Source organism: Kwoniella botswanensis, chromosome 1 (assembly GCF_036426115.1).
Source record: "Kwoniella botswanensis chromosome 1, complete sequence".
NCBI classification, from domain to species: Eukaryota; Fungi; Basidiomycota; class Tremellomycetes; order Tremellales; family Cryptococcaceae; genus Kwoniella; species Kwoniella botswanensis.
In genome coordinates this window covers 342511-362844 of record NC_088599.1, presented here as the reverse complement: position 1 = coordinate 362844, position 20334 = coordinate 342511, and the positions used below count along the sequence as shown (strand labels likewise).

Genomic DNA, 20334 nt, shown 5'->3' with positions numbered 1-20334 from the left:
TACAGAGAAGCAAAGCAGACACCCTATAGCTACAAGCCAATGGACTTTGATCTTGACGGGAAAACTCAAAACGAGGCAATCAAGAGCAAACACTTATACTTCAAACGTCAACTTCATTCCTCAATCAAATATATACAAAACACATCATCCTATTCCCTTTCGCATCAGGTTACAAATTCGATCGATTACTACTCGGCGGCCGAATGCAGCTCCGCGGGAGATAGATATATAGACATCTGGTGAAATATACAAGATAGATTCTGGTTACTTGGCCAGAATTTAGAATTTAGATACTAAAATCTTTTCGTTCCTATTCTTCTTCACCGTCATCGTCTCTTCGACTTTTGGCTAAACGATTCAACTTTGGTCTTTTTTTCCACTTCCTTCGGTTAGTACCTCCTCAAGATGTCAAGACCACGATCTCAATCGAATAACCCCTCGCCATACAAAATGCAGAGCGGTCCATCATCATCGCATTCACATTCATCGTCAGGTGGTGGTGGTGGTGGTGGCGCTGGCGGTGGACCACCAGGTAGCTCAGGATCGTCTCGACCTCCCGGTACGGGATCCAGCAGTGTATCGAGCCAGGAGGAATTGGGTTTGTCAGCTTGGCTATCGTGTAGTGCTGATCAAGAGGTGAGTTGTATCAGCGAAATATCTTAAGATTCGGAAGAATGGCCGTCGGGAAAAGGGACAAGTGACAGGTGACGTATCCTTCTAAGAAGGGATCGGATCTCTAAAGCACGGATCTCCTCACTCCCCATGTCCCTTGTGGCTGAGGAATTGTTGTCCAACGCACGAGCTCAAGGGGTAGTATAGTAGTAATGTAGTATAGGCGCCGAAAGCGTTAGGAGGCAAGGCCTATCCTTAGATCATTACACGCCCGTATCATCAACAGATTTTGATTGTCAGAGATATTTACATGAATGTTTGAAAGGAAAAATATGCTAATTAAGATTCCCTTTCTTGCCCCACTTTGCGCAATCAACCCCAACCTACTCGTCCCGATACACGAAACACAAAACATCTATGCTGAAAATGATGGACTCTTAATTTCTGGACCTCGCCTAAATCGTACTGACCATTTACCGACTTCTCGAACTCTCAACGAATCTTCGAATATCCCGATCATAGGCTAGGATAAGTTACGTATCCGAATCGATGCAGGAGATCTTGGGTTACACCCCGAATGATCTTCTGGGCAAATCTTGCTATTTGATCTTCCATCCGGATGAAATACCCATGTTAAGGGAAATTCATTAGTAAGCTCGTTCACCAGAGGCCACTTGAGTTGTAGGCTGATTGTTGTGGTTCTGGCTTCGTCGAACCTTAGTCAAGCGTTGACAGATGAGAAAACCGCTTGTGTGGCTTATTATAGGGCATTACATAAGGATGGGTATTATGTGGAATGTTGTTGCTCATAGTGAGTCACAATATCATCATTCCATCGATCCCGTGCTGATGTAGTGAACGGGATACAAAGTTCGACGGTGTATAATACCTCATTGGCATTGTATACTAGAGCTGTGGATGGTCAGCGGACGCTACGTGGGTGTTTTTCCCTCTTCAATATCTATCAACATTAATTTTGAGCTCATGACCCGCTGAACGTCTATTAGAACAAGCACTTACAGCCAGAGAAGTGATCGAAGTGACATCTGCTTCTCAAGGGAAATTCGCTATAAAAGTAAGCGAATAGATTTTTTCGTTGATAAAGCGATTGTCATACCTTCTGCTTATTGATGTCTTACCTGGCAGCGTTGGCCGAGCTCATCATTAGCTCCTTTGGCATCTTCTCCTGATTCAACGTCGATTTCCCTTTCTCCTCCGCCAATAGATCATCCTTGGCCCACACCACATAAACCCTCTCCTCGGACTTTCTTTATCCTCGATAGATTCACCGATACGAGCAGGGTAATATATGTCAGTAATGACGTGATCATCAACGGAAGTAGGGCGAGTATCCCATATACTATCTCGGCTCTTTGAGTTGGATTATTGATGTCTCGATTTGTCATGCTTTTAGCTGAAGAACCAACCTTTTTATTCTATAATACGACCCTCCGATCGAGCGCACGTACGGAAATATATCGAATCCGCCAAACAGTCCAGTCCGATAATGTTCAATGAGAGACGTTCAGGAGGTCATGGCTATACCAGATTTCACATCTTGAAAGTCAGTACAACACACAATATACGCGCTTTCTGCGCAAAGATGCGGCTTCGACACAGGGCATGTTTCGCTGATTATGAATCTTATTGTGACTGCAGATACCGGATCTTCCACCCTACGGGGAAACTTGGCCTCAGGGAACGGATGAATCTGAGCGTTCCATGCCCGGGCAAGACTTTATCCTAGTCGAAGGTATTTTCACAGCCTCGAGCGATGGTCTGGCTTGTATCATATCGAAAATCGCACCTGGTAGAGAATCGAATTCGAGAAACAATTCTAGAGATGATAACAGAAGATGATGATTCTGAATATGATGGGATGAAATCACTTCAACATGTAGCGTAAAATCCATGGCATCGCGACCATTTCTAAAAAACCTCACGAATGAGGTGATAAATAGATAGATCAGATGATCAGATTGAATGATATATTGGTTCAATGGACGTGGCCAGATTGTTGTAACATTACATATATATAATACCGTACAGTATACGGTCCTCACATGACAAGCAAGCTTCCTTCTCACCTTCCTTGCAAGTAATTTCTGAAACCCTTTCATGACAGGGGAAGCGGATGCTGAATGAGAGAGGGATGAAGCAGTGATCGATCGATGAACTGAGCTGGAACCGAGTATCAGCCAGTCATGCATGTAGCTTTAACTATATCAAGCGTTCGTTATTGCCACATTGTGTCCAGAGCTCATGAAAGGTGATAACATAGTAGCCACATTCTTGCATGTACGTATGACTTGACGCTTGATGCCTAAGACCCTAATGCTTGGACGTGTACGATTGATTGCATGTTTCCAAAAATAGACAAAATAGGCTCCGATCACATTCTTAGCGTAATCCACCACGTGGGCATACGGATCAAGTAAATACAGCTGAGGGAACCTCAGATAACACAGCAAAAGAACAAGTATCAACCAACTCAACTCAACAACATCTACAGCATCGACAGCTAACCATCAACTATCGACAATATTGTACATAACACCTTGCAACTATGTCCGCTCCATCCGAAGAAACCAAGCCGAAGCGTCGTGAGTCCTCATACTACCTAGGTTTATGTGGGGTCTCCCTCGGTGTAAGTGATCTGACCGTATTATCTCACAGGGCAAAACGTAGCTTGTAGTTGTTGTAAACTACGACGTATCAAATGCGATCTATCCGACTTACTCAACGCACTCCCGTCTTCTTCTACTCAACCTCCTCCACCGCTTAGTGTACTGGTAGAGCAGCATCCGGAAGTGGGATGTACGAATTGCAAGAGGAAGGGATTGAAGTGCGATACGCAAGGTATAAGGGAACCTACTCGACCAAATAAAGGTGGAAAGAGGATCGAAGAGGCTAAAAGGAAGTTTGGTGAAGAGCAACAGAAGAAACAAGATGAACAGGTACCGATCAATATGGGGTTGGAACCGAGTGAGACGGAAATGCCTTTTGATATAATGGAATTCCTCAATAATCAACCTATCAACCCACCTTTAGATCCTTCTCAAGCGACATATCTATCTCAAGATGCACAGACATCTGTAAATCCACTGGAAATTGCATCGGGACCATTGCTTGATCAGACTATCAATTCGATGTTCGATCCCACGGGCTTACAAACGTTCAATCTTAATCCTGACTCATCACCATCAAATCCCTCACCGCTCATCAAAACGCCTGGACCATCCTCCAGCGCCTCTCAGCAAGCAGCGTCAATATGGCAGCAATTTGCCAACAATCGGAAAGAAGCGATGTACCTCGTTCGTACGACAGGTCTGACACCTGGTGCGGACGGTGTGCAAATAAGTGAAGAAGATGATGATATGATGGGTGGACTTCAGAGTAGATTATCAGCTTATATGACCGGAATACAATTACCATCACCATCGTCCAACTCCACGACCTACCAGGATATCTCAAGATCATCATCCTCGACGACACCGCTAGCTGTACCTGGCAATATACTGGGAATAGACTATAATACCTATACCAACCACAACGATGACTATCTTAATGGTGATACACGAAAACGCTCAAGACCTTCATATGATCTGGACAGCCAAAGTCGGAAGATGGTCCTGGTATCTTCGAATCCGTGGAGATTGTACTCGGAATCCGGAAGTGGGCAAATGATCACCTGGGGAAGGAGGGAAGCTGTATCTGAACGATTGGCTGATAGAGCTTTGGGGATGGCATTAAGTAATCACTTAGTAAAAGTTTTCTTTCAAGCTGTTCATCTCTCATATCCTGTAAGTCTAATCGTATCCGCTTGGAAGGGAGTGAGCTGATGTGTGTGTGTTCTAGGCGATAAGCCCAGAAGTGTTTTACCTCGAATGGATCAGAGCAGGTCAAAGATCAGACAGGATGAGTCCGGCGCAGGAAGCTCTCTGTGCGGTGATCGAAGCTTGGGGTGCTAGATATTCCGATTCTCCTGTGGTGAGCTGCTTTCATCCTCTGCGTAATGATCAACATCGTGGTCGAGCTCATCACATACGTGTAATGTAGATATTGGGACTGAGCGAAGCCAAAGCGAATGCTGCTCCAAAAGGTGAGTCAATACCGTTCAATTAATCTTTCTACGGTGGATATTGACGAAGAGATCATTTCAGTCATCAAGGCCGATGGTACCGTACGTCTTGTTCTGTCCCTTCTTCCGGAAGGTCTGCTGAAGAGTCTTCATGTCACCTTCAGTTTACCCCAGGCACTCGAGCGAGAACTCATTGGGGAACGGCTCGTATAGGAGCGTGTAAAGCTCTGTTGACCCGAGCCAAGCGACTCATCGACGAGCACGGTCTATTTCGAATGCCTAGTGTCACAGGTGTCCAAGCCTTGACACTGTATAGTCAGTTGATGCAGATGACGGATGAGAAATTGCTAGACAAAGATTATTGGCTGCATAGTGAGTTCATCTATCACGATACATTTGCTCGTGTGATTGCGAACTACCCTCCATATGCGATTTTCGTTGACAATTGTACATAATTGCAGATCGTATGATCCACTCTACCATCATTGAGCAGATGCAACTTCTCGGCTTGATGTGGGATGCTGAGGGACCAATCGTGACCGATGGTGGCGAGGCTTCGGTCAGTCACTCCCAGCTACAGATGAAGCAACGACGATTGTTCTGGAGCCACATGATTGGTGATGCCTTTTTTTCTGCGGCGATCGGAGCTCTTCCGAGGATGTAAGTCGCAACGTCCAGCCTTGGTGTACAGCGCTGAGATGAAAATCTCTGAGATAGTCCCCAGGAAGACATTGATGCAGCTGGGGAATGGGTAGAAACAGTCCAAGACAAATTACCACAGTCAGCGTTCAAATTACTAGCGTTCTTCCTTTCGTGAGTGGTGTGGCCGACTATGTAATCTTCCAGATTATGAGCTGATTGCCTCTGAAACGTACTCCAGGATCTATCATCGACTAGGATTAGCTGGTCGAGAAGTCGCTACCCATGTCGCGTATCCGCTAAGAAAGAAGGGTGCAGCGGATGTTGGAAAGATTTGCATGACAGTTAGAAAGGTTTGGAAGGATATCGTGAGTCTTCGATTGAGGCATACTCGCATGAGAACCACACTGTGCTCGAACACCACGCATTTTCTTGCTGATATCCACCTTTCCATTTTCCACAGAGAGATATCAGCAGAGACCTGAATGCACAGGTGACGCAGCAGCTAAGAGCCTGTCAAAAGGAAGATCTACTGGGCTTCTCACCACTGAATGTACGTCACCTATACCATACTGTATCTGGTATCAACGAGTGATAGATACTGATTTGGAGATTGGTCTGTAGTTTATGGCGAATCTGCGACTTTCTTGCCCTTTCCTCCTTCTTGTAATTCATCAATTAATTCGTGACCAACTGGCATTTTGGAGGAGCTGTCAGCCACCCTCTACTCCAGCATTCATAAGCACTCCATCCGATCGATCATCCTCTACAACACCCCCGTCCAAGCCCGGACAAGGCAATGCCCGCGCTTTTCACAATATAGAACTGCTGGAAAGGTTGAATAAAGAGAGTATCGATGGACTGCTCTTCAGCTGTAGAAGTCAGATCCACATGCTCAAGGTAAGTCATTTCACAAATGATGTTAGTGAGTAACCTAGCTAAGTTGGAATGTCATGTATAGGCTTTCTTACCTACTGGAGTAATACAGTGTAAGCTATAAAACCTCATACACTGGGAGGTCGGAATACTAATTTGGAGTTCTGTGTCCTGACACAACATAGCTGCAGCCGTCCTGTTAAGAGTCCTGCTGGCTACTGCGCAACTATTAGCTGAAATACCTACCAACGAACAAGGGTACCCGGATCATACTGTAAGTTGAACCATTACCTGGGCTCACAGTGTAAAGAAATGACACCCACGCTCGATTTAGCCCGGCGGACATGGCTGGACGTGGGAAGCGAAACAGAAGAAGATGGACGTTTGTCTGGAAGCATTACATCAGGTCGTGAGTGAAGTCGTGCTAGTTCGCTGTCACACAGGATTAATGCTTACGTCAACATTCTCACTACAGGGATGGGGTATGTTCCTTCAGTTGTTGAGATCTTAGCCAAATTGGGATAGCTGACGTTCCGTATCGATAGCTTGGGCAGATGTAGCCGAGGTCTGCGATTCCGTAGCCCTGACTATGGAACGCATGACACCCTCCCCCGAGGAGATCTCCGCCTGGAATTCAAGACATCAGCAGACAAATGAAAGTCGATCGCGCGAGTATGTAGCTCGGATGAAAGAGGCAGAGGCCCGAGCGAGCGTAAACGCCGTCGAAGCTGTACTGACATTCTGGCCTCCTGTGTATGTGCAGTCTGCACTTTTTTCTTTGGGGGTCCACTCACTCATACGTTCTATCTATCCCACATAGCTCCATCCCAAATTTGATCGAACATGCTCTACAGAACGATCCCAAGGCTTTACTCAATTCGAGTTTACCTGGCATGTTGTCCAACCCTCAGCCGTCCCACGTGGGTATCTCGAAACATCATACTTCAGGACAGAACCCTGGGCCTTTCTGGCCAGGCAGAGGGGATCAGGCATTCATCAATGAACCTCTCAATGATGCACCACACACACCGTTCCCAGAAGCTGCACCGGGACACATGGGACATCAAAACCTATCAGGGAATGATCGGTCAGGCTCGGAAAAGAACAGTGGTTTTCATACATTATCGATGCCTTCTCAGTTCCTTGATGCGCATTTCGTACAGCCGCATCAGGTACAACAACCACCGCAACCGCAACCGCAACCGCAACCAACCACATCATCTGACGTTTTGGATCTCAACTCGTTGCTCAATTTTGGGACTGTTGGTGGTAACAACGGTGCTGAAACCTATGATGGGTCGACGAATCACGATGGACACGTTGTAGGACACAACGGGCAGACAGAGCCATTGGATATAGATACGTTTCTCAAAGAACTGGGAATACCTCATATGTCATGAAAGTTTGGTCATCGCTCAATTTGTAGCCTGTCGGAGAGTCCAGTATATGCATGAGTTACGTGACCTTGGAGTCGACTGTAGGGGAGGAGGGCCCTGAAGATATATGGATTTCAGAACGTGCTCCGCTGTCTGCGCTATTATCTCAGAAGATGCATGCAACACCCCAATAGAGCATCTGATACGATCAACTATAAGGAGGTAATCCACCTTCCCCACCTGCTCTCTCATATCCTGGTGGAGCATCTCCCTGAGTACTCACATTCCCTACACCAACAGCATCATCTATAGCATGTCTACTTGGTCTTCGACCTCCTACTCCCACAGGTACGTTAGGTCCAGTTTGAGATCTGATATGAGAGGTAGCTGCTACTCCTACAGCATTGGCAGCTTGACTGGCATCAAAGGAAGGAGGATCATGAGCCGGTGGTAGACTGTGGGAATGAGCTGGTGGGGATATATATGGTGCATGACCAGGGGGTGGAGGAGGTGAATGTGGATCATCATCATGTGTATGTCCGTGAGCATGAACATGGACATGGGAATGGGAATGGAAATCGGGTAAAGCAGGTAAAGAAGGTTCGTCTATTCCTGGGGGCAAGTCGTCCTAGATAACAAAAATAATGATTAAGACAATTTAATTTAGCCAGTTTCTGAAGAGATAAGAAATAAATTTACCTGTAGATCAACGATTCGAGTCCCCTCACCCAGCCCTAGATGTTCCATCAATTCGAGACCTTGCATTCCAACCCCTTCACCTTCCAAACCCAATCTAGCTACCATCCCTCCAACGACGTTCACGCTGTTCTCGTCGCCTTCCTGCGGTGGATCCATAGCTCCTCCAGCACCGTACGATGCGTCCATAGATGGAGGTGCGACAGAGAAAGTCTCGTATCCGTCGTACTGTCAAGTGATGAACGTCAGCATTCGACCATTTGGTTTCCACGATCTTGTTGAGGAGCATTCACGCAGCTATCAAGTAGGAGTATAGATGAAAAGCACCCACCTCTACCCATGTTCCCAACTCTCCCCCCAAACTACCTCTCCGTCCCACCCAAGTATTCCTTTCGAATCCTTCTTCCCCTATTGTCCCCTCACGATGACCTTGAATCTCGACTTCTTCCGGTATGACCACAACTTGATCATCCTGATTGAAATTTACCGGGACCAACCTTTCCGATCTTACAGTTTGATTCAAAGTGGGGATCTCACCTGTCCTAGCTTGTTCTTCAGATTCGAGGAAACTAGGTAATTCCCCGGGTCTACTGCTAGATGAATTTGATGGACCAGCTCGAGTCCGTGTCTCAACCTCGAAAGGGGGTGGTAGATCGTTATGTGCAGTGTCGATATCGGTATCGGTATATCTAAATGTTCCAGAATCACCTACAACATCTCTACCTTTCTGTCGATATGCTTCTTTTCTATGATCTTCTTCTGTCCATGTCCCCGAACCGGATCCTGATTCTGAACCTCTTTGGATCTGACTCGTACCAGCCTCAGTATCTTGACCGAGTGAAGGTGAGTCATTACCATTCCCTAAATCAGGTATAAGACCTCTATCCACTACGATCTCCCTAGGTTCCTTCCATCTCTTAGGTCTGATCGTTATATTCCTGCTCAATCTCCAATCTCTATTACTTGTACCAGTAGGCGAGACGTCACCGAACCCTATCGTCACTCTGATGAAGAAGGTTATACCATGATATGGTACATTTGAAGTAATCTCTCCCCAAGTTTGCTCCGCGACCACACCGAGCTGGGCAGTAGGGATGGTAAATAACACTCTGAGAGGTGGATAATGTCGACCTGGACCTGAACCGGGATATCGTAATGATTTACCTGTCGCATGAAGTAAAGTAAGATGTTCGACTTCCCCGCCACCACCACCACCACCACCGCCGGCCGCTGCAGTGGCAGCTGATGTTGATGATGAGGATGATGATGCGATAGAATCGAGTTGAGTTGAATGAATGATAACTTTTCTAAATAATTCTACTCTAACCCTTCTGAGTGGTCTGAGAGTTTCGATCGGATCTGATTGTTTAGCCAAACCAATCACACCAGTCTTCTTCCTCTCTGCTGGTCTAATCTCCAAACCCAATCTCAACAAATCACCTAATCTAGGTCGATCTTGATCGATAAGTAATCTAGCTAACACTCCATCTTTCTCCAATTTCTCTTCAACCTCTCCAAGCTCCTCCGCCTCATGCGGTGCAGCTGCATCCTGACATGATACTTCTTGCGGTGTACCTTCGATCTTCATTTCTTCGATTACCACCTGATCGTTGGGTAAAACCAATTTCACAGAGAGCGAATAACGGATCTCACCCTTCTCGTATGATGTGAGGTTCAACGTACCGGGTAATGGTTCTGATGGAGAGGAGGAGAGAGAATATGGAAGTTGGATTGAGAATCGATGTGAAGTAGAGAATGGTATGGAACCATCCGAGGGGATGGTTGAAGATGATACATTAGATATTGGGGATGATGGTGGATATAATGTCTGAATGGGGAATTCATAAAGATGGATAGTTGGATGGTTGGGTAGATGATTCGTTAATGATAATCGCACGGATCTGCAGATCACAACATATGTCAGCTATTTGTAGGTGACTACTGGGCCCTTTCGATAGATCGATAGATAAAAGATGAGACCGTTAGAGATGAGTCTGTGGTCAAAATTGAATATCACTGAGAATTCAGCTCAACTAGATCCCACTCACAAGCTCTTCACTATCCCAGTCCGTTTACCCGACCCTTCACCCAGACCTTTCACATATATCTCCCCTTGGATGGTCTTACCCCAGAGGAAGCTCGCCGAGTCCGGTAGAGGAGTGATGAGGATTTGCGGTTGTGAGGGTACGTAGTCGGGTGGTGGGGGGTCGGTCGTTGTGGATGTTGAAGTTGAAGTGGACATGATGTCTGGTCGAAGATACAGATCTTACTGGGAGGGATAGTATCGGTTGATCGTTTATATCGTCAGATATCGAATATATGAGAGAATGTGTTGATGATGAGGCAGAAAGAGGCGATGAAAGGAAGTGTGAGTAGAGTGTACAACGACGTTTGGGTGACTTGTCACTGTGACGATTATGAGCGTGGGTATGGGTATGACGTGGTGTGTATGGTGTATGGTGTGTATAGCTATATGGTCGAGACACAACTGTGCTTGCTGTTCATGTTCATGGTCATTCGAGGAGGAAGAACATGGTGCATGGTGGTAGTGCGTCTTTGTACGTTGCTGCTGTATTGACCTTGTTGACGATGAATTATGGAGTGAATGAATGAATAATCAATAATGTACGTTTCACTCGGTCATATAGACTGGCAACGTAATTTATCCATCATTACTCAGTGTTAGTCTCTCATTCCAACTTGCGTAGCTATGCATCGCATATGTCTTACATGTCCGTTATAACAATGCAACATTGACTAGTGAATTACGGAACATCGTAGCTGCATAGGAAATATAGTCATACATATATACAAATCCAACCTGGAGACATATATACAAATCCCTCCCTCCGTTTCCCATCTATGTTAGGCCCACGACATCAGAGCAGACCAACATGTTCTCCTGTGTATACTATTTATTTTGGTTTTGGTTTCGGTTTCGGTAAGGGTATACAGTACGCAGCTCATCGTCCATAGAAATGGATAAAAAATCCGTTGTTCTATCCTATCCTGTCCAGACCATCAATCTATCTAATCCTCTTCAATCTCTCTGTATTCTTCATAACCGCAAACTCGAGGTTCTCAGTCTTATCAGTGACTCTAGTCAATCGTTGGTTTTGTCCCGTCACTTCATCTCCCATAGCCGTAGCTAGATTCTTCAACCTCTTGGTGACCTCATAAGTCTCATTGAGATTATCATCCAGTTCATCCTCCAACTCGTCATCCGAGGCAGTCGCATCGAATTGGTATCTCGATCTCGATTCCTTCTTAGCTTTTTGTTCTCCAGGTAAGGGTTCTCTCTCATATCCACTTCCATAAGGCGATGGATTAGCTGCATTACCCAATCTCCTCCTTGTGTCCGTCACGTCATTCAGAGCTTTAGCGCGGTCGTGTCTTTCCATCGCGTGTCGCTCGTTGATCTTGTCTTCTTCGGCTTGTCGCTTGGCATCCTATGACGACACACCCCAGCCCATTCAGCGCTATCGACATGAATGAACTAACAGAGACTCACCTTGTTCCAAGTCACAGCAGGACGGAAGATACTTCTGTTGAGCTTCTTCAGCTCCTCAGCTTTATCTTCAGCTCGCTGGTTATTGGCTTTCGCCATATCGAGGTATCTTTCAGAATTGGCGATACGTTCTGTGATATATTCATAGAAGGATATTAGCGATCACTGATTCTCTTCTTTGCATGTTTTGCTAGACTCACCTGATTGATCAGCAAGTTTGGCAACCGTTCCTCTGGCGTTCTCCTCAGCCTCTCTAGCGAGTCGCAGAGCGTTCCTGAGAAATAAGAAGTATACCAAAATCATGAGTGGGTGTATCTGATACTCTAACTGATTAGAGGTCAACTCACCTGGTACTAGCCAAACTTTCCTGTTTGATCCCCCTCATCTCCTGCTTGATACCTTCGACTTCCTCATCCTCATCGAAATCCTCTTCCATCTCTCTCCCCTCGTATCCATATTTCCTTTCCGGTTTGGGTTTCTCGGGAGCACTAAATCCAGAGAACAGCTCATTTCGCGCTGCATCATTATGATCCGTCGCTTTGGCATATGGGTTATCATCACCTGCGGCTGGTTTAGATCTAGTATAGGGATCACCACCCCCTGCACCACCATACCGATTGGAATTGGAGGGTGCTTGGGCGTAGGGGTCGGCTCGTGGTGCGGAGGCACCGGCGGGTGGAGCGACAGGTGGGATGAGAGGCTCGTCCTTCTTTCGTCGGAAGAATGACATTGTGGGTGGAGGTTAAGGCTCTGATGAATGTACGATTAAGTCAGTAAGTGAGATTAAATGTATATGAAGGAGTGCATAGGCATGTCTGGTGACATGGGGAGGTGACACTTACGGATGAGGGTTATAAAGGAGTTGACAATCTTATGTGAAACTTGGATCGCTTAAGGGGGTTTCGTCGCTTGGTGAGGATGACAAATTCGGATCCGTTTGGACACGTAGTATTATCTATCAGTTGGTCGTCGGTAACAGCGAGGGAGTCGACGGATATGTATAACGACCGATGAGATTGAGATGAAATGAATAATGAATGAATGAGTTATCTCTAGTTGCGATTGGAATGATGAATATGATGAATATGATGATCACATTACTGGCCATACTCGAGTATCGCTATGACAGGGGATCCTTGGAGCCACCAGTCCACTCCCACTCATCCGGACCGAGTCACGTTATCAGTCACACTAGGTTGACACGTGGCTGGTCTGCCAGGTATCAGCCTCAATACGCAAAATGACCCAAGCAAGCATAGAAACACAAATATACCGTATATACGATCACTCACATTTGCAACAGCATAACCCCAATACCACCACCAGCAGCAGCAGCACCCAAGATGTCACTCCCATATGACGGAACACCACCGCCACGCGAACCCGAGCCCGAGATCGAGGAGATAGAAGTGGAGAACCCAGCGTTGGACAGACCATTGGACGACTATCAGCCTGCTATCCCCGATCATGTCCAGAGTCTTATGGGAAGGATGTCAAAGGGGAAAGTATACCTGATGGAAGAAAGTCCAGGTATACTTCATTTGGATGGTCAAGAGAAATTGAAAAGGGATCCTGTAAGATCATATCACATATAAACGAATGCTACAACGACGAAATCCCGCTGATACTTTGGATGGTATTAGAGGATAGCAGCGTTAGCTAAAAGGTTGAACAAACAAGATCCAACGAGCTGGCTGGGTGAGTTGACAAAACCATGGCTTGCCACTGTGTCGACCACCATGCTGATGTATGTATAATCATTCTCTGTCTGTAGAGGCGATATCAGATTCGGCACCATCACCTATCAAACCAAATGCGTTATACGTCAAGTCAGATTTGATACAGCATTTATCGACTAGTAAAGTATTCTCGTGGACTTCGGGTTTAGGTGCAGGAGTGATGGGTATGTGATTTCTCTGGTCACTCTGTCCAAACAATTGTCACTTGTCACTCATCATCTCGTTGAGCTTGTTCTAATTCATGGTACTTGCAGGTATCGAATGGCTAAACGATACGACTCTACACTTGATTTTTCCCACCGCCGCCTCAGCATTAATAGGTCTAACAGTACTTTCCAAAGCAGGCTTTGATCCTGCTGAGGGAGATGATCCTCTACTCGAACGATCCGCTCACTCAGTCCCAATCTCCTTATTACCTCTCGCTGAGCCTGAACCGGTCCCTTCATTGGAAGGTCAAGAATTACTTTCTGGTCCATCTACCTCTGTTGAAGATGACGGAATCAAACGCAAGGGAAGAGGAACATTTGGTAAATCAGGTGCATTCGATTTAGAACCATTAGTGAAACCTGAACAAACGGGATTGGATGAAATCAAGTTCGCTGAAGGCGTTAATCCCCATGCGAGGATAACCATACGGTATGCGATTGAAGCAGATTCCGATTTGAGGAAACAGGCAAAACAATCTCAATGGTATAAGAAACACGGTAGACATGCTGGTAAAGAAACTTCTTCTTCTAGACGGAATATTACCAACAATGACCAAGATGAAGGAAATGGTGGATTCAGTTTTGCTGGAAGAGGGAGTGGGGAAGGAAGGGATTTTGCGAAGAGGATAGGTAGAGGAGGAAGGGAGAGAGAAAGAGAGAGGAGGGCTCCGTATGGTGAAAGACCTGATAGACGCAGAGGTGGAAGAACAGAAGAGGATTTAGATAAGGAATTGGAAAATATGGCGAGGAGGAGACAGACGGGTGAAATCGATGAAGATATAGATATGGACAGTCAGAGTCGGTCGTATGAGAAAAGAGGTGGCAATAGTAGGAGAGGACCAAGTAGGAAAGAGGATCTGGATAGAGGTGAGTTCTTGAGTTTTTTGCTCCGATTTGGTCTCATCTTCCCATTCGAAAATCAATTTTCCATCGGATCATTGCTCGTATCCATCAACATCGAGACTTGTGTCTCTCACCATAGATAAAGCATGATCCTTATCGGGCGGAGCAGCATCACATCCCATCTACTTGCCAAGACAGTATGACCATCGATCAAGAGCTGATCATGTGTTTTGTCCAATACACAGAATTAGACGAATTGTTCGCGAACAGGTCCACAACCACCTGATCCTGATCTGACCGTACTTTGAACAATTCAAATCAAAAAGCATCACAGTGAAATGTTGTATGTAGACAATAAAATATAATCAGCCAAAGCATCTGCCAAGATCACTTGCGGCGATCAAATGGATAGCTCTAGTCTAGTCCTATGACTTAAGCTACTCTGTGATTGATGTACTGTTATTTCAAATCTCTCACTAGCCTAGTCATGCTATACTGATCTAGCAGTATACCTACGCGGCGATTGGTTGATCGCCTAGGCTGACTAGAGGGACCCGAAGCATTAAGCGGAGATCAATCGATAAGAGGCAATGAAAAGAAATCAAGTGGGGAAACTTTGGTCTCATCTAAGTGGATTGCAGTAGACACATCAAAATTAGTTTCTATGGATATAAAGTCTCAACCTAAGGACAGACATTATACGGTACAGGGAAGGCAAATTGGTCATCGCAAGGAATCAATGCTAGTGGGTCCATTGCATCATCTCACCTGAACGATTATTGCCTAATTCCAAAAGAATTCGTGCTTTGCCAAATGCTAAGGTATCACGATACGACAGGGGAATGTTAGTTGGACCGGTAGGATGACTTGGACCTCACTGAAGAATTGTCTTACAGCTCGAGCCATTTGATTGAGCAAAGAATCTTGTCGAGATCTAACTTCCGATGGTGTCTAGATGACTAGATCCAAGCACGAGCCCTCATACTGTGCACCTCATGGGTTGTACGGAATAGAGTGGCTTGGTTCAGGTGATCTAACATTCTTAACTCTGTTTAATTCTAGGGCGTTCTCATCTTGTGCGTAGTGTTGATGGGGTATATATAGCCTGGGAATAGATAATTAGGAAACATCAACATTTGTCAAGTGGGTCAAAGTGATTGACTTTCCATGATATCATGGCAATTAGAAGTTCACACGATAACCAATTTGATCACGATATCCCGGGTACCATTGTAAACACAACAAAGGTCAGTTGTGTAGATAACAACGCCAAGGATGAACTGAACCGAGGTGATCCGATCGAGACGTCGACCCCGCTTTTGATGTATGATACAAAATACGGACTATCAAAGCGTGACCCGCTTCAACAACCCTTGGAATTACCTCCGAACAACCTGATCTTCTCATGTTGGTTGTCTTGGTAGAATCATGAAGCAGCGAAAATATTACAGATGTACACTGACACTTGGCATCAAAGCGTATGAGTAAAGCGCAGGTTGATGGTACCCCTTACGCCCCTTTATCTAAACTAAGTCTAGTCACCATCAATCATCAGACCCTAGATCCGAGTTAGATTCAGCACTGATCTTCACTTGACAATTTCACTTGACAATTCGAACTTTCACCTTTCATCTTTCCGATGCCATGATGATGTTGGCTTACCATAGCTTTAGGCTTGTAGCTCCATAGAGATGATCAATGCGTCACAGTGCAGCATTGTATCTTGTATCTCGAGTGGGGGAATGTTTTCTCTCGCATGTCTTGGGGATCAAATGCAACGGAAAGGTATAAAAAGGGTCTCTTGATCTAGCTGTAGAATACGAGATCACCTACCTTTCTTACCAACTCTATTCACCCTCCAATCGAAACACTCACCGTCGTTGCTTGACGACCTATCTGAACTTCTCGTCGACTGATATCGCCCATTCCAGATCCTGCATCATTCTTAAGCAAGTTGAACGACAAGGTAACGGCCATTGAGAAAACCAATAAGAAGGCTCAGAACGAAGCTTTGAAAGGTATAAAAAGAGTAAGTACAGCACTGTGATCATTCTTTTTTCCCAAAAACGAAGCTACATTCATATCAATCAAAAAGGAAGGCCACTCACTTATCACAGCGAACGTGATAAATAATAGACTATAGAGATCGACATCATGCCATATACCGGACCGATCAACAACCCACCAGCAACTGGTGAAGCTCCTTTTTGGGAGTACGGTTATATCCCATCGTTATCTATGGGTATAGTAGGTTGTGTGGCCTTTTTGCTCGTTTCTGGTGGTCAACTTTGGTGGTTCGTCAAGAAAAGAGGTACAAGGAGTGTGTGAGTTAATTGTATATGAATGCCACCTGTTTTATCTTGTCCTCCCATCCATATCCATGATTCCATTGTACAGTGAAGCTGATAGCAAGTGGATTTGTAGTCATGGTCTTTTCTTCTTTGCATGCGTTACTGAAGCGCTCGGGTACGGTGCGAGACTTTATACTCATGGTCACCCATTCAGTGTTAGTTCATGTTTCGCTCTTGATCATCAAGTAGATTATCAAATACATTCCTTCGCAGCTCAATACTCTAGCTGATTTCCTGCTGCGTTTTCTGTATTAGGGAATGTCATTTTTACTCGGTATATCACTTATTCAAGTGGTACGTCTCAGCTTTACTCTCATGCATCGTATTGCGATCATACTGAATGACGAGCACTGGTCATCCGTATTATGCACCCTTAGGCTACCATCCTCATCACTGCTGCGCTTTACAAGTCCATCCAAAGAGGTCTCAAGTACATGCCTAATGGTGATAGTCTGACTCCAATGAGAATCAGATCAATGTTAACCGGTAAATACAATATATCGCTCTCATTCTAAATTGTTTTTTGCTGATCTCGATGATTGGGACTTTCATAGTCTTCATCATCCTCGATGTTGTTTGGGGTAAGTCATCTTCTCTAGAAGTAAATACCATACTGTATCCAGTATTGACCATAACAATTCGCAGTCTTGATGCAAATTGCCGGTCAATACTTCTGGGCTTCAGCTCAGGCTGCCGAGATCGTCGATGATACTCCGATGTTTGCTCTTGGTGTGAGTAAAATACAGTTTCTAATATCAACTACAGTGCAATATCTTACTGACCATCATGCTTTTCCACTTATTATTTATCTCGTAGACTTCAACTCTTATCTTCTTGGCAGGTAATGTCCTCCAGGTAAGTGATCTACGTTCCTTCGAAATCGCCACTTTGCTAGTACAGTCCCATGAAGACCTTGACGATGAAGCTGACTCTGATTCGGGTCTATACTATCTCATTACTTTTAGGCAATCACCACGATCATCATTTTCGTATTCTGCTTTGTCATTCTCAAGCGATCTACCCGAGTTCTCGCTATCACGCCACCAGAGACTATCATCCCTCACATCAAACCCCTCATGGCGCAAATCATGATCAGCTTGGGGTTATTCTTCGTTAGGTTAATCATGAGAATCGCTGAAGGCGCTCAAGGTAAGTCAAACAACCAAACTATCTCTATGTGTCATGATGGAAGGAAGAAGGAAGTCTGGCTGAATGTCACGATTTGTAAATTTGTAGGTGCATACGAGAAAGCTGCTACTAATGAAGTTTACTTTGGTGTTTTCGAATTTGCCGTGAGTGCTGTATAACATCTTTTCGTATGTGATTCATGAGTCCATACTTATGGGCATCTTCTTTTTTGTTATGGTATGGAAATAGCCTATCTTCCTTATCATCGTCCTTTGGGCCGCAAGACCATTGCATATATTCATCTTCCCGCTCGGACACCCAAGATATCACGCCAAAGCTTCCGCTCAGGAGGCAGCTATTGCCTCGAGCGTCAGTGGCACTGGGAGTCAATCTGCCGATCATAGCGTGAAAGCTTAAAGCTGGGAACACTCGAAGGTGTGCAAGGAGCTGGAAAGATACTGTGAATTCAAGTAGATAGTGGGATACATGATCATAAATGGAAAGAGGATTTGATGGGGATTAGAAAGTAATATGAATGGAAAGAACGACATATGATATCGGAGATAATGTGGGAATTTGGAGGATTGCTTTTATAATAAGAAGTAAATCGTTAATGTCCTTGTGTGAAGATCAATGTGAATGCATGATTATGAATGTCCATAATATATTGATGGCATCGCTTTGTGATTTTATCGCATGTTTACACGAATGATATACCATCCCTGATCAGGCCATGTACAATTCTCATTATTCCTGATGGGAAATCAAGCGGAATTGTAAACTGCTCGAATACTGTATAAGCATGTTTAACATACTGTATATCACCAAACACTTGTAACTGGGAGCGCAATTATGTGTTCCAAGCTTGGGTGCGAGATGCTAGGTCATAAGATCCATAAGAGTCGTGCAGAGAGAAGGGAAGGCAATGCCACAATAGTACAACATGATACAACATCATTCTGAACTGAACTAACAGAAGATATCATGATCCAAGCCTCTTCGCTTGAAAACAGTAGATCATTCTACTTTTTTTATTTCGAAAATGGAATGGTCTTTCTCTTATATTGATCGCTCTTCTTGTTTGACCCAATACCGATCGTCCTGATATTCAACTACCATATCAGCTGCAATTCCTTCAAAGGAGTATACGAAGATATATATAAAATTGTACTCACACTTTCGAACCATCATGAGAATCATCTTCATTTATCGTAAGTTGATAGGAAGTTTCATCAGTTGATCGTTCTAACACATGTGGCTATAACACAGAATGCGACATCAGCATGGCGATACTGTAAGACTTATCGAGTGATTTGGTATTTTGGGACTCACGTTGACATTGGACAAACCAGGATAGTTCAAGATAGTATACAAGATATAAGGTCCATCACCCCCTTCCCACTCTAGATCGATCTGATCCCCATTCTTCAGTTGGTCAGGGAAATCATTCGTGAAATGCAATCCTGTAGGTTTGGCAGAAACAGAAGCAGAAGCAGAAGATGGTGCGATTTTGCTTGCTGAAACTGAGGCTGAGGCTGAGATTATAGCTTCAGAAGTGACGGTTGGAGTTGACGTTTGCATCGCACTGTCTGTCGTATCACTAGGAGTCTTGCCCGATGTAGGCTCAACTGATATCCCATTAAGTTCTTTTTCGTCCGAAGACTGTCGAGCGATCAGCGTTGGTGCGGAGAGTACGACGGAGGTAAAAGATAAGGAGAGGACGGCGATGAAGTATCTGTTGAACAGCATGATGATGTCGATTAGTATGCAGTAATGTAAGTTGGTAGTGTTTAAACTCCTTAAGTGAGAGGAATTTGACTGGAATGCTACTGGATCGGCTGGTTGGTCTGGGTGATATCGACCATTATCACCTCGAGTTCCTTTCCTTATATATCCTTCACCTCCTCGATTGTGTTGACTTCTCAGCATACATAATGCACAGGCTGCCAAGCAGACACAGGTAATACTGTAAATTGAAGCACACAGAAGGCAAATACTACCCTTCTTCCCCCGTGCGATCGAGCATCGCAAACAGCTAGCTCGATCACTTCTACACTGTGTATCTTGTCTTTGATGCTATGCTCACCGGATTACCGGGTTAGGAACGCCTCACTGACCCAAATACCATCGGACCGATGCGAGTACGTGCATACACTGATTCGTGCTTCTTTGTTTGAAGGTTTGAAGTTCAGGAACGGTTTGATTGCTCATCGCCACTTTTCTGATAACGATAAAAAAACACAACCAAAAGGCGATGCATCCCTTTCGGTTTCAAAGAT

General features: G+C 44.9%; 7 protein-coding genes across 7 annotated transcripts; 4 read left to right on the top strand and 3 right to left on the bottom strand.

The window, feature by feature from the left end:
* Nucleotides 1-405: 405 nt before the first annotated feature.
* On the top strand, nucleotides 406-2472 carry L199_000140 (uncharacterized protein; the record flags this gene model as incomplete). The annotated part of the gene is made up of 8 exons (XM_064885913.1): nucleotides 406-636; nucleotides 1135-1262; nucleotides 1334-1423; nucleotides 1484-1548; nucleotides 1620-1687; nucleotides 1759-1956; nucleotides 2027-2176; nucleotides 2272-2472. 8 exons carry the CDS (start codon nucleotides 406-408, stop codon nucleotides 2470-2472), a joined length of 1131 nt encoding a protein of 376 aa, XP_064741985.1.
* A 706-nt stretch (nucleotides 2473-3178) lies between these two features.
* On the top strand, nucleotides 3179-7608 carry L199_000139 (uncharacterized protein; the record flags this gene model as incomplete). Its single annotated transcript, XM_064885912.1, has 17 exons — nucleotides 3179-3215; nucleotides 3289-4415; nucleotides 4471-4602; nucleotides 4672-4714; nucleotides 4776-4795; nucleotides 4858-5065; nucleotides 5155-5353; nucleotides 5411-5506; nucleotides 5574-5700; nucleotides 5796-5885; nucleotides 5957-6232; nucleotides 6294-6321; nucleotides 6394-6482; nucleotides 6543-6617; nucleotides 6684-6690; nucleotides 6754-6961; nucleotides 7029-7608. The coding sequence occupies 17 exons, from the start codon at nucleotides 3179-3181 to the stop codon at nucleotides 7606-7608; spliced, it is 3342 nt and encodes a 1113-aa protein (XP_064741984.1).
* Nucleotides 7609-7792: 184 nt separating this feature from the next.
* On the bottom strand, nucleotides 7793-10522 carry L199_000138 (uncharacterized protein; the record flags this gene model as incomplete). The annotated part of the gene is made up of 4 exons (XM_064885911.1): nucleotides 7793-8212; nucleotides 8284-8508; nucleotides 8612-10181; nucleotides 10329-10522. 4 exons carry the CDS (start codon nucleotides 10520-10522, stop codon nucleotides 7793-7795), a joined length of 2409 nt encoding a protein of 802 aa, XP_064741983.1.
* Nucleotides 10523-11306: 784 nt separating this feature from the next.
* On the bottom strand, nucleotides 11307-12518 carry L199_000137 (uncharacterized protein; the record flags this gene model as incomplete). The annotated part of the gene is made up of 4 exons (XM_064885910.1): nucleotides 11307-11729; nucleotides 11792-11919; nucleotides 11989-12062; nucleotides 12136-12518. 4 exons carry the CDS (start codon nucleotides 12516-12518, stop codon nucleotides 11307-11309), a joined length of 1008 nt encoding a protein of 335 aa, XP_064741982.1.
* Nucleotides 12519-13131: 613 nt separating this feature from the next.
* L199_000136 (uncharacterized protein) lies at nucleotides 13132-14862 on the top strand (the record flags this gene model as incomplete). Its single annotated transcript, XM_064885909.1, has 5 exons — nucleotides 13132-13362; nucleotides 13432-13486; nucleotides 13563-13691; nucleotides 13782-14600; nucleotides 14822-14862. 5 exons carry the CDS (start codon nucleotides 13132-13134, stop codon nucleotides 14860-14862), a joined length of 1275 nt encoding a protein of 424 aa, XP_064741981.1.
* Nucleotides 14863-16730: 1868 nt separating this feature from the next.
* On the top strand, nucleotides 16731-18472 carry L199_000135 (uncharacterized protein; the record flags this gene model as incomplete). The annotated part of the gene is made up of 10 exons (XM_064885908.1): nucleotides 16731-16900; nucleotides 17001-17082; nucleotides 17183-17221; nucleotides 17305-17413; nucleotides 17482-17508; nucleotides 17573-17658; nucleotides 17744-17782; nucleotides 17893-18076; nucleotides 18164-18219; nucleotides 18305-18472. 10 exons carry the CDS (start codon nucleotides 16731-16733, stop codon nucleotides 18470-18472), a joined length of 960 nt encoding a protein of 319 aa, XP_064741980.1.
* Nucleotides 18473-19086: 614 nt separating this feature from the next.
* L199_000134 (uncharacterized protein) lies at nucleotides 19087-19804 on the bottom strand (the record flags this gene model as incomplete). Its single annotated transcript, XM_064885907.1, has 3 exons — nucleotides 19087-19156; nucleotides 19231-19313; nucleotides 19388-19804. 3 exons carry the CDS (start codon nucleotides 19802-19804, stop codon nucleotides 19087-19089), a joined length of 570 nt encoding a protein of 189 aa, XP_064741979.1.
* Between the last annotated feature and the right edge of the window lie 530 nt (nucleotides 19805-20334).